Source organism: Ammodytes marinus (assembly GCF_949987685.1).
Source record: "Ammodytes marinus genome assembly, chromosome: 10".
Lineage (NCBI taxonomy): Eukaryota > Metazoa > Chordata > Actinopteri > Uranoscopiformes > Ammodytidae > Ammodytes > Ammodytes marinus.
This window is the reverse complement of record NC_137214.1, coordinates 28,466,578-28,480,321: the sequence shown is the minus strand read 5'-3', so window position 1 is coordinate 28,480,321 and position 13,744 is coordinate 28,466,578. Positions and strand designations below refer to the sequence as shown.

At 38.4% G+C, this 13,744-nt stretch overlaps 1 protein-coding gene across 2 annotated transcripts; it reads right to left on the bottom strand.

The window, feature by feature from the left end:
- Nucleotides 1-668: 668 nt before the first annotated feature.
- On the bottom strand, nucleotides 669-13,279 carry LOC307256655 (LON peptidase N-terminal domain and RING finger protein 3-like). 2 transcript variants are annotated; one of them, XM_080035705.1, is made up of 12 exons: nucleotides 12,389-13,279; nucleotides 8,306-8,424; nucleotides 7,995-8,117; nucleotides 7,547-7,651; nucleotides 6,943-7,126; nucleotides 6,724-6,802; nucleotides 6,360-6,474; nucleotides 5,266-5,387; nucleotides 4,258-4,416; nucleotides 3,724-3,886; nucleotides 3,231-3,383; nucleotides 669-2,851 (listed from the first exon to the last, which is right to left on the bottom strand). In XM_080035705.1, exons 1-12 carry the CDS (start codon nucleotides 13,101-13,103, stop codon nucleotides 2,669-2,671), a joined length of 2,220 nt encoding a protein of 739 aa, XP_079891831.1. In that variant the 5' UTR covers nucleotides 13,104-13,279; the 3' UTR covers nucleotides 669-2,668. The 2 variants fall into 2 exon arrangements, with proteins under 2 accessions (XP_079891831.1, XP_079891832.1); XM_080035706.1 differs by having other exon boundaries at nucleotides 8,004-8,117.
- Between the last annotated feature and the right edge of the window lie 465 nt (nucleotides 13,280-13,744).

Below are 13,744 nucleotides of genomic sequence, written 5' to 3'. Positions count from 1 at the left end.
CCGTTTATACATTGAATTGAAAAATGGAAGAATTCTAAACTTAAGGCACTAGAACTGCTCTAACAGATAAACAAGAGTTCCCATATGTAAGTTTTAAGCCAGTAACATATTTTGTCATTTTTCAACTATATAGTTTTTTATTCACTCATTCCCTTCACCCCTACCTCTTCAAGCCTTTCAGAAAATACATTTCTGAATCCAAAATAATATATACTGTGCTTTTATATACTGTATAACCCAATGTTCAATTTGTCATGCCCAGTTTAAATCCCCTTAGCTTCTTAGTGGTTTTGTTTAGATATATACCAGTTAAGATATGATATGATATCCTTTACTAGGAAACATAGTGTAGAGAAACCTTAGCAAATATCAAATGAACAATTATGGTGCATAATAACTTGATATAATGTTATAATAGGGAAAATATGAATTAACAAAATCATTGTTGTATATCATTTTTTATATAATGTTTCACCATTTTGCAGCATTACATGGCTTTGGCCCTTTCAATACAAAATAAAATAAAAGTAAAAAACTGGATGATTTGACAGGACGTTACCTGTGCTGTTTACGCACCAAACAAGGAGAGAATGAAAACATATCGTTGACTAAAATAAAAATTATAAAATACAAAGCACCCGATTGAAATCAAAACACTTGACATCAGATGACAAATCAAAAACACATTTAATATGTAAAATAAAATATTTGCAGATTTTTCCAATGTAAAAAAACAACAACTCGTTAGACAAGGCCTCGATATTTTTTTTTCAAACAACATTTTTTTTTCCAGAAATGTGTTTATGGGTTTTCTCTCTTGCTTTATAGCCATTTCCTTTTTGTGAAAAAATAAAAATGTTAATAAAATTAAATAACATTTAAAAAAAATAACTGGACAAATTTCAAAATAAAATGAAAATTATTAACTTTAAAATGTAGCTTTTAATTGCTTGTTAGCTTCCACACCCCTGTTATTCTATAATGGAAGGCACTGGCCTTTTAACTCGTCAATCAAACTCATATGAATGGATACACAGATAGGGATACACACATAGGGACCGTTTGACTGTTTTAAGCACCAGCAGATTTATTTATTTATTATGTGGTAATTCAAATACACTTCCTAAAGGCCTGTCTGTCTGCAGCACCATGTTCTTTCCCTTACATATAAAATGGAAGTGCAAAATAAGTCAGAATAAATACTGAATAAATACACTTTAGGACACAATGGTATCACACAACCAGATGTAAATGCATTAGAGTGTATCTCTGTAGCTATAAAAAAAAAGAAGAAGAAAAAGGAATTCAAATTGAAGTATGTTTCTAGTAGCTCAGATTGTGACAGGCCAATTAAAATACCACAGATCTGGGTCGTCACACTTACACTGTGTGTGTGTGTGTGTGTGTGCGGCACGTGCGTGCGTGCGTGTGTGCGTGTGTGTGTGTGTGCGTGTGCGTGTGTGTGTGTGTGTCACACATGGATGATATTGCAAATGTTTGAGTGTCAATAAAATATTTTGTTTAAAAAAAATTAAATAAAAAAGAACTTTGGAAAATATGAGCAGCTCGGCATCTCCTTCTATGAAATGTAAACAATGTCACTGCATGCTTAAATAATGACAACATAATAAATAAAAAATAACAAAAATTGGATGAATAATAAAGACAAAAAGAACAAGAAGAACAAGAGTCGTAAAGCACCAATGTTGATGTAAAAATGTTCAGTCTTGTTGCTTCAAGATTTTGGGACAGTGATGAAATGATAGTTATAAGGAAGAAAGGAAGACTAGAATAGTTGTTGTGAGGTAAAATACTCTATCTAACATGTGGTTGTGTACACCTTGTAATGAGGCAAACCATTTACTAAACAGTAAGTGAGCAGAAAGCTTAAACCACTGAATGAAGTATATCTAAAACAGGTATTATTAAGGTTATTCACTTAGCTGACACAGAAAAAGGCAAACGTATAAATAGGTTTCTTGTAGATTCTGAAGACACATAGTACACAAAGGGAGGCGGGAGAGGTGGGGGACACTGATTGGTTGAATTAAAGGCAGTTGCCACGTTACAGTAGATGAGATTTGAATGTTCCAGTATTTGCTTGAAAAGTTCAGATAGGCAGAAAAAAGTCATTCATATCAGAATGCGATTTTTTTTTGCAGTTTTTTGTTTTGCGAGAGAAAGTACGTAGAACTACAAAATGGAGGACAGCCATAAAAGGCAACAATTGAAGACATGTTGTGAGCTTGTGCGCTTCAGCGTTGTTGCTACAGTCACTGTTCAAAAAAGGTAGAAGATTATTCAAGTCTCTCAATCTGTATCGGGGAAAAAAAATGCCTTTGAATGGAAGATATCTTTTCATTCGGATCTATAATGTCGTCGTCACTGCTTTAGTTTCAAAGTCCTTTTTAAAATTTTAAGTTTCAACATTTTCTGTTGATGTGTAGACGGAGAGAGAGTCCAGCCAGCGCTGCTACAAGGTGCAAATTCAAAAGCAACGTTTTGAAGTTATTTGTGCATCAAAAAAAAAAAAGAAGAAGAACAAACAACAGATCAACTGCTGTGTTAGAAGGAGGGCCGTTTTGTAGTTTGCAGCCAGGAGGAGCGATAAGGTTTTACTGCATTTTGATTCCCATAGTTGTAGTTTTTCATTACAGTTGTAGTTCTTTTACACCAGTGGTTTGAGGGGGTGTCCTCGCTGCCGGCTGTGAGCCATGAAGAGTAGCACCTTGCGGATCCCACTGAGGCGATCCTTCAGCGAGGTGAGGGCCAGGAAGGGCAGCTGAGCCCGGCCCTCTAGAGGCAGGACGGCCAGCAGCCACCAGCACCAAGACGGGCCGTTAGGACTGGCCTATAGGTGGGAGAGAGAGAGGGGGGGAGGGGGTTAGTATATGAAGGTGGACAATGTTTACAATATATAAGATGTTAAAATCCACTCCAATGCAGATTCTGTACTTGTTTGCACAACATGAACACACCATTTTTTTTACTTTATTTAAAAAATACTAAAAATTATTTTCTAATAATAGGAATATTGTATATTTTACTACAACCTGTAAAATTATGAATGCTGTTCATAATTTGAGCAACTTATATATATGTTTTTACTTTGAGAAGTATTCTGTATTGTATGCGTCAGTGTTAGTGATGAAAAACAGTAGTTATATAAAGTTTTTTTTTAAATTAATTTAAAAAAAAGTGTGAATTGTAAGTTGCGTGTGTGTGTTTACCTGTAGTAGGGAGTCTTTTTCGGGCATGGGTCCAAAGTGTCCCTCTATGCGTTGCTTCATCTCCGGCTTCAGAGAGTTGACCCAAACCAGCGCCTGGTCGTACACCGTGTCATGGAGAGACTGAAGCGCCAAGGTGTCTGCTGCTCCCTCAACCTACACCCACACACAATCACACAAACACATTTTAGATATCAAGCTATTACTTCTTCATTCTACTATTATCCCTCTCTGGCTAACTATATGATTCTTTGAAATGTAAAAATTAAAAAGCTAAGAAAAAACGAAATTTCAAGGCAACAGTAGAACTTTAAAGTTTTTTTATATACAGTAAATGAATTGGGAGTTAACTCAATAAAATATTATTATTTGGCTCAAATGTGTGCAGGTCTCCATAAAACTTTCTCAAAAGTCAAAAATCTAGTGAAGAAAATTGCCTTGTTTTTTTCGTAACTTTTTCCATTTGTACATTGTGCTTATCTCTCTCTTTTCTTACCTTAACATCCTCCAGATACTCTATGTCGGCGGTGTTGTACCCGTCTCTCTCTCTGTGCTGAAGGACTTTGAACCGCCGCTTGCCGACCGTGTCCACGACTGACCGGCCGTCTGAGAAAAGCTTCACATCACTGATTTCCAGCAAGACGCCGTACTCTGCAAACCTGGAGGTATAAGAGGACGCAATGTTAAAAACTGTTTTAGCCAAATAGCCATTATCTAACATTAATAATATTTTACTCTGGCTTTATGCAACATTAAGATTTTTGATTTGATATGCTACATGGGTTCGATTTGATTATAAAGAGATTCAAATATATATATAATTAGTTAGATATTGCCACATTTGCATATTTATTCAAACATTTAAAATATATATATATAATACCCTACAAAGAATTATTCCTAAAAGTAATCAACTGGCAAAGTTTCATGATGATATCTGTACGTTAAAAATGCCATCCTATTCACCTGCAGTGTCTCTACATACTGAAACATAAGCAAGCACACACACAATTAATGTCCTAACACTCACCCTTTAAGGTTGTCCCCCAGACACATGCCAAAGCAGTTGGTTCCCGTCTCGATACATCTGCGAATCATCAACCGGTAGCACGGCTCGAAGATATGGAGCGGACAGGGCACGGTGGGGAAGGCCATAGTGCACACGAATATAGGCACATTCTTGTTCAGACTAAACAAGGGAAAGAGAAAAGAGAATTTGTTTAAAAGCAGGAAATATAAAATGTATTTACTGTTTTAAGGCTCAAGAATCAACTTTCAATCTCAACTTTTAGGCAAATTTTTTTTTTAAATGCTCAAGAGAAATAGCTAATGTATCAAAGATTCTACAATGGATCTTTAAACAAAATGCCTAATAGCCTAAAATAACATTCATATTCTGTTTTTTAAGCTCAAAAATCCACTTAAAATCCCAAATATGATGCCAAAATATTATGAAAAATCCTTAAAATTCTCAGAAAAATGGAAAATGTAACTATTTAAAAAGAAAGTACTTCTCGATAAAATTATAAAAAAAAAATCCAATGGCTACTGTAAGAGTGAATCCCCTTGGCTCCAGTTTCAGAGAGGTGATTTCACGGGGAAAATTAAACCTGACTCCTGACACACTGACCCTTGTTAGCCTTAAGCTAACAAGGGTCAGTGTGTCAGAGGAAGTGGGTCGTCTATTTTAGGTCGGTGGGTCAAATCAGACAGAACTACGTCACACACACATTCCAATACACAGGCCGTAACTAATGACAAGATAAGATTGGAAATGATTAAGTTGACCATTTCGGGCCGGTTTCACAGACATGTACTATAAGCCCAGTCCTGGACTAGATGACATTTTGAATGGAGATTGTCCATTGAAAGTACAATTTCGGGTTTTCCACACACACACACACACACACACACACACACACAGACACACACACACACACACACACACACACACACACACACACACACACACACACACACACACACACACACACACACACACACACACACACAAACTTATTTTAAGACATGAACTTACTTTGATAGCTCAGCCATTTCATCCTGGTGGATTTTCTGTCTTTCGCTGAGCTCCGAGGGAAGATACGTAGATATGAGATTCTCCATTAAGACTGTCTTAGAGAACTGCCTCTGGAACAAGAACTGTAGAGACACACACAGACAATGTGTTAGAAAATATGGCAAGAATATAGGCAAAAAAACATATATGGTAGAAATAAAGACAGAAGCATATAGCTCTGGAAAAAAATTAAGAGACCACTCCAAATATTTAGTGTCTCTCGTTTTTACTATTTATAGGCATATGTTTGAGTAGAATGAACATGTTGTTTTTATAATATAAACTACTGACAACATTTCAACCAAATTCCAATACATTTTTTGTCATTAAGACCATTTGCAATAAGTAATGTAGAGATGAAGATTGAAGAAAAATCCAGACTGGTCTCTTAATTTTTTCCGGAGCTGTTTATACTGTATAGATAGAGGGGGAGTTTAACTATGTTTGCATCCACTTGTCAATCCAATGATCTACTATCAATACACTTGCATTCTGTCGTTTGAAAATTCAGCAGTATCGGTTACAAATACTGTCTATAGTTCCGTAGCAATCCATTCCGTGATCAGGTTACATTACGTATACAGTAGACGACCCAAATACCTTTAGTCCACACTGAGATACACAGAGTTTAAATTGGGAAAAACAAGATCCGGTATTATAGCATTACGACCGGGACCAATTTAGATCCTACTTAATGAAGCCGTTATAGGCCAATGTACTGTATGTACCAGCATCAAAATGGACTATACGTAAGGGCGTTTTTTTATTATTTTTATAGTTATTTTTTTTTGTTTAAAGACCTGGCTGGGTATGAAAATATGCACACACAGCTAACTCTGGCTTATTTACAGCATCCTCTAGTCCTCTAGTCAGTTGATGAGCATTGTCCCTAATATAAGTGATATGGAACTCTGCAAACTGATTGGACGTCATAGCAGTTATGTATACGCCCATAATTACAACAGTTAGGACACAATCAGATGGCTTGATTTAAGCCACCCATTTTATAAGAATAAATAAATGGAATAAAATAGTGAAGTATTGAGACTACGTACCTCAGTGAGCCCTTCTTTGCAGAGCGGACACTTCGGGTTGTGGTCAAGACATCTCTCCAGACACTGCAGACAGAAGGTGTGGCCGCACGGCGTGGTCACCGGCTCGTAGTAAAGCCTGGGCGCAGAAACACACAAAGATACGACGCTTTAAAAACATGGACAATTTAAAAAGCACAGCTGCAACTTATATTTATTTTCATTATCCGTTAATTAAGAATTCAATTCTTAATTTCAATTAATTCATTATTATTTCATTAGTCAGATAAATAGCTTCAAACAGCCTAGGGTGGTGTTTTCACTGTATTTTTTAAGGCCAAACTACAGTGCAATATGATCTAGTTAATTAAGTAAAGCAAAGACTCACCTCATGCACAGAGAACAATCCAGATCTGTCGGGTCCAAGACTTCACTGACCGCAGTCGATTCAGTCACTTCTGATGACTCTGGAGAATGTAAATAAAACATTTGAATAAGACATAAATACGCAAAGGGTGTGTGTGTGTGTGTGCGTGTGTGTGTGTGCGTGTGTGTGTGTGTATGTGTGCGTGTGTGCGTGCACAAAAAAATCTCCAAATAAACTCACCAGACTTGGATCTCTTGCGATCGCAGCATCCGTCCTCCGACTCCTCTGAGCTCCGTCTCCGGCGCTTCAGGAGGAAGCAGTGAGCCAGGCGACTGACCTCACTGCCACGGGACGTCCCAGACGCAGGAGGGGGGGATGAGGCTTCAAAGCTGAACTCTGACGATAGCAGGCTGGGACTGTAGGTCTAAAGGGTAAAGAGGGACACACACAGGATTAATGTCAAGCCTTTAATCTGGAACGCTGAAAAGGGTTGGGTGGTAATTTAGGTAATGGTGTATACCTGGTTATTTTAGAAATAGCAATGTGTGTGTGTGTGTGTGTGTGTGTGTGTGTGTGTGTGTGTGTGTGTGTGTGTGTGTGTGTGTGTCTACAAGTCAATGACATGAAGTGATATTATTTGTTTCCTTCGTTTGGAACATAGGTTGTATTCGTCTTTATTCTTGACATTTCTCGACATAAGGAAAGAAAATCTTCCTTATCTGATTTTTGTTTCTCTCCTGTGGCCCTAAAACTCTTCTGTACTTTAGTATGTAGTGTAGAAAAAAGAAAAAGTATGTGATTTGGAACGCAGGGAGAGAGTAGCACAGGTGGAGGCTGGTGTTACCTGTGAGGGCGAGTTGATGCTGCTCTTGATGTGCGTTCTGAAGGAGCAGTCTGAGATGTGTTCAGGGACCTGATCTGCCATGGGAGCAAGCAGATCAATAAGGAGCTGAGGGGAGAGAAAAGACAAAACCATTTTGATTATTATTTCAAAATTGTAATTATCTTCACATACATTCATAGAGGCAGTATGCAGTAACATTATCACTTATTATCACAGGTCTGAGCTTAGTGAAAAATAAAAAATCAAGTGCAAAGTATATTAATTTTTTCTTTATTCTTATAATTCTGCATAACCTCTTAAATTTGCCCTCAATGTCTAACCAGATTGATGCATTTCATTTGAGGATATACACACTTTTCCCCCTATAGGAGTGAGGTCCACCAGCCATAAATCCTATGTGAAACACAGCTATAACAACTCCCAAACATAAAAATGGTAAATGGTTTACCTTGAATACCTCTGTTTTAGCGACCTTGTAGTCTGGTTCTATGGACAGACACACCAGGTATTCCTTCAAAGCTTCCTCCGTCCTGCCTAGTGACACCAGAGCCTGGGCTTTACGGACATGGCCCTGAAGAATGGAGGAGAAAAAAGATATATTACTTATCCAACATTTACATGACAGATAAAAAAAATTAAATAAAAAATTAATCAATAAAATGTTTACTTAAATTTTTTTTATTGATTTTTTATTGATTTTTCGAGCATAAATAGATTGTTGCATACATATTATTTACTGCTGTATATTATGTACCATACCTTGGACCAGCGAGGCATGAGTGTGCAGGTTGTCTCTGCGTCTCTCAAAGCCTTTTCATAGTGTTTCAGACACGAGTGGATCTGGGAGCGATTACTGAACAGAATGTGGTCCATGGGAGCTGAGGAGGAGAGAGAGAGAGAGAGAGGAGTCATTGTTAGCGTTATAATATAACAATAAAACATTTATTCATTTATTAGCCGTTATTCATCAGTAAATTGTGAAAAAATTTAATTTCCACAAACCCGGGAGACATCGTCATATTGTGTGTTTTATTTAATAATCTAAAAGCCAAATATATTAAATTTACAATGATATAAAACAGAAAAAAGCAGCAGATTCTCAAATTTGAAAAGGCTCACACCAGAGAATCTTTTGCATTTTTTGCTCAATAAATGACAATTAATAAACAATTTATAAACGATTAATCCAATCAATCAGAATATTTCTAAGTAGGTACCTGTCAATCAATTATTCACGATAAATCAAATTCTTCCAGCGCTCTTTCCTTTAAACATTTACATAAACCGTAGTATAGGATCCCTAACCCCGATACTGAAGCAACTGTTTCACAACACTACAGAATCCAAAATATAGACTCACACAACTTATTCATTCCCTTAACGTCTTAAAAACACTAAATTCACTGTCGGCAATAAGGTCTCAACCCCCATTCAAATGAGGAAGGTTTAAATTGGATCATTTTCCACGTTACAAAACATGTTGGAAAGAGGGGGGGGGGGGGGGGCTGCCTTACAAAACCACAATCAGGGTCACCCACATTCCTGGTTTCATAACTACAAAAAAAAGGAGTTGTATAAATGTCGCAGTTGGCCCAGTTGGGGATGAGGAGGAGTTTTTACTTGGCTAAATACTGTCGGTTGTAAATCACTCAATAAATAAAACTGAAATGTAGTTATAAGAGCTACATAATAGTAAGATTATATAATTTAGAAGATTTTTTGGAGAACCACTGCTGTTAAGAGCATGGGCACACACACACACACACACACACACACACACACGCTAATTATAATACTGATGACATTTTACTAACGTGCATTATGTCCCTGAACGCTTACCCTTACATTAACCATACATCCTGCATGTCTGAACACAATCTAAACCGTGATTTAAAACCTAAATTTAACTTAACCTTAAAATAAGAGGTTAACACTGATGGGAGTATATCTTTAGCGCCAGCCCCACATCAGAGGGTGAGAACTGATTTACTTTCTCTGCACACACACACACACACACACACACACACACACACACACACACACACACACGCACACGCACACACACACCCTTGTACAAATACCATACAAAAAATGTAAATTGGGCAGACCGAAAAAAAAAACGCTTTTTTTCTGCTCTCCTGACAGCTCACAAATGTATTCAAAAAAACTCTCAATAGTAAACCATAAATTACCAGTAAATGCGTCTGAATGACGTAGTTGATACAGCAGCCTTTTATCTCACTTTCACCACGATCAAAGAACAACACTGATTACTCACTGTACCAGTCTGAAACTATGCCAACCAATCCAACAGTTATGTCATTCTTCGTCAATCATTATTTATCTATGAAACATCTATGCCAACTAACCCACCGTGCAAAATGACTGTGAAACCTTCAGAACACTTGGAATCGGCCCAAAGGGGGAATCCCATTCTGATAAGGGTGGGAGCGATGCACCAGCTCAACAACCATGTCCAGTGCCCCACTGTTTGAGCAGATATATACAGCTCTGGAAAAAATTAAGAGACCACTCCAAATGTTCAGTGTCTCTCGTTTTACTATTTATATGCCTATATTATTGAGTAGAATGAACATTTTGGTTTTATAATATAAACTACTGACAACATTTCTACCAAATTCCAATACATGTTTTGTCATTAAGAGCATTTTCAAAAAGTTATCTAGAGATGAATATTTGAGAAAAATCCAGACAGGGCTCTCAATTTTTTTCTGGAGCTGTACAACACAACTGCAGTTACTGGAAGGCAGACAGAGACAGTGTGCGGAGATGTCGGTGTAGCTAATAAATCCTGCCAAAATGAAAAGGTTTATGAAACTGTCTTCACTAGATTTTGTAATTTTTTAGGCCGACTAAAATTAAGCTTAAAGAAAACTGCCTACATTTGAGCCTAATGCATTTTGTTGAGATAGTTACAAATTGTACCAACTGTGTATTTTACCAAGAACATTCTTCAGATGAAAAAAGCACCTGCCTTCAACAATTTTGGTTATCTTAACTTCTGCATTTTTTCAGTGCGTAGTTTCTGTAGTGTAGTGTAGTTAATGTAAAGTGCTTTGAGTCTGTGAAAAACCAGGGAAAAGCGCTATATAAGTGGAGTCCATTTACCATTTACCATTCCAACACTCGATAAATAGAATAGAACAGGATAGGAGGGGAGAATGTTGAGTGCATTTCTCCAATCGGATTCAAGCGTCAGTGAAACCAGAGACTTACACGACCGGAGTGTTGAAGTGACGGTGGAGCTGCAGCAGAAAAGTCAAATGATTTCAGTCCGAGTGACGTCTATGAGACTCTGATATCAGTTTGTCCTGTGCAATGCATGTCTTATTGTGGGACATAAACTGTAGATATCGAACGAAAAAGAACATTTTAACCCTCCTCCTGTTATCCTAAAATGTACCAACATTGTTTGTCCTTGAAGTCAATTTGGCCCGAGCAATTCAAACCTCCACCAAATGATTATAATCCAAAATATGTATATATGTCCGATATTCTTATGTTTTGGGATCTTCATTACTTACATAGCCTTTTTAAATGTAACATACTCATCTTTATACATCAGGAATACCTATTGTGGTACTACAGAAATAATTTTTTCTTAATACAATTTTTGGTTATTTATAAAAACAAAATTGAAATATTTTTTAGCGTTAACAACCACTGGTATATAAATGCGTACAGGACATTGAAAACTTAAATGATCATGGTCATTTTACGTTTACAGTTGTCCCCACAAAATAAGGAAAAGTAATTTTAAAAAATGCAAAAAAAAAAAAAAAAAACACATTAACCACACCACTTGTGCCTTACATGAAACCTCTGGTACCTGTGTGAGCGTCAATGTCCCAAGTGGTGACACGTATTAATGCCCTTGACCCACATACGGTCGATTGTTTGAGTTATACAATGAGTGAGCTGAAGGAGAGATGCAGGGAGAAGGAGGGAGGGAGGGGGGGCTGTTACGTGCATCTTACGCAATGTTTGGTCCACAGCATACATAACGTTAGGTTACCCAACACATGGTCGCGCGAGCCCTAGATGCCAGCACAGACAGACAGCTATGCATTGCAAAGTGGGCCACTGCCATAAAGAGTGGAGGCTATATAACAGGCTTATGAAACTATGGAATATGTAATAGGCTATTAGTTGTTATTTCAACTAAAAAACACACAATTGTGGATGAGCAATAAGAATGCATTCACTTAAATATACAATAAATACTCTTACAATAGCAGCCTACATCTCTGATTAGTGTCCAAATCACCCAAACGTAAAGGCCTACAGTCCCAAAGACCAAAATGCACTGTCCCCAACACCCAAATGTAACAGAATTGGGCCTGCTTACGCAAAAGGGGTAACCTATGCCACACCCCTTTGGAATATGATATAACCTATTGTCCTCCTCAAATGGATATGTAACATCTTCAGTATTCCAGAAATGTATTGTAGGCAGCACTATGTGTAATAAGACATGTTTTATAGTATGGCTAATTGATGTCTACAAAGCTTACACAATGCGTAAATTCAAAAGTTGTCCCAATCACGCAATTAATTCATTCTAGACATGAAATTAAAGTGGCACCAAAATGTGCATCAGAAGAAACATGTGCCATTCAATGCGTAAAGTTCTCAGATAGATAGATAGATAGATAGATAGATAGATAGATAGATAGATAGATAGATAGATAGATAGATAGATAGATAGATAGATAGATAGATAGATAGATAGATAGATAGATAGATAGATAGATAGACAGACAGACAGACAGACAGACAGACAGACAGACAGACAGACAGACAGACAGTTGAGTGTCCTACCTATCAGTATGGCTTGGTCGTATTTCTCCAGGGCTGCTTCCATCTTCTTGTCGGCGTAGAGTCCGTTGCCCTCGCGCCTCAGCCGGCCGGCCTGGTGTAACGTTGGGAACCATTTGGCGAGCAGGTTGCTAAGCACCACATTGACCCGGTAACCCTGTACATCAGCCACTTTGGAGCTATCCATACACTCCTTACAAGACACCGGCTGCTGCTCGCGCTCAAGACACTTCTTACAAACACTATGCCCGCACGGCAAAGTCACTGGCTCGAATAGAAAACTCAGGCAAAATCGGCAAGTGATTTCCTCCAGTCCACACTTTGCTTTAGGGGTGTTGGTGGCTGTTTGGGCAGTGGGCTCCGTGCGCCCAATTGGTGCTACAACCGCCCCTGCTGCATTGTCTAACCCTTTCTTCGCAGTCTTCTCTTGCCTGTCTTGCCTCCTGATACTGTCCGATAGATATTTTATAAGGTTGACTAAATGAACCGGTCTTAGTCTTTCTATTTCTGAAGCCTGGCGGTACAAGGTGAACGCTTCGGGGAATTTACCCCCAAAGGCGAGCGCGTCTGCCCGCTTTACCATCAGCTCGAGCCGGTGTCCCATCACGTCTCCAGGAGCCGCTAGTTGGCACTCGTAAATGTCCGCTGCCAAGTCGAAGTTTTTGGATTGGAAAGCCTCGTCCGCGAGCTGCAGCATGCTCTCTGTCTCGGTCCCCATCGCGTTAAGCAGTGGAAGTGATGTTCAAATTTAAAAGTCTATATAGGCTAGTTCTCCTCACTCACTTAACTCACCTATGTGGTAAAACAATCACTGAAGCCATCCGTGTAAACTGATGCTGCTACTGTTATAGGCGAGGCGCAATGAGTGACCGCAGGCTCATGCTGTGGTTTGTAGTCCTAGGAACGGGCGAGATTATTCTCAATGGACCAGCAGCGGTGGGCATAGAAAAAAAGAAAAGAAAAAAATACTTATGTAAAAGTTGTGTCACGTGACGAAGGCCAGCTGTTCTGATTGGTCGAGGAGCTTAGAAGGAAAAAAAAACGGTTACCGAACAAATCGGCCATGTAACAGTTTCTGTGACGAGGGCAGCAGCCTGTCTGACCTGCATGCTGCCCGACTACAGCTATAAATCAGTGGCGGGCTGGGCCAGTGTGTGTGTGTGTGTGTGTGTGTGTGTGTCTGTGTGTGTGTGCGCGTGTGTGTGCGCGTGGTCGGGGCCAGCCAGGTGGCGTGAGGGGATCATCAGAGGTGAATAGATGTGGTAGAGAGTCCACATCCAAATAATGCATAGGCTTTTAGTTAGACTATTACAAATAATTAAATAATAATAATAATAGCATGAGATAAAAAAAATAAAA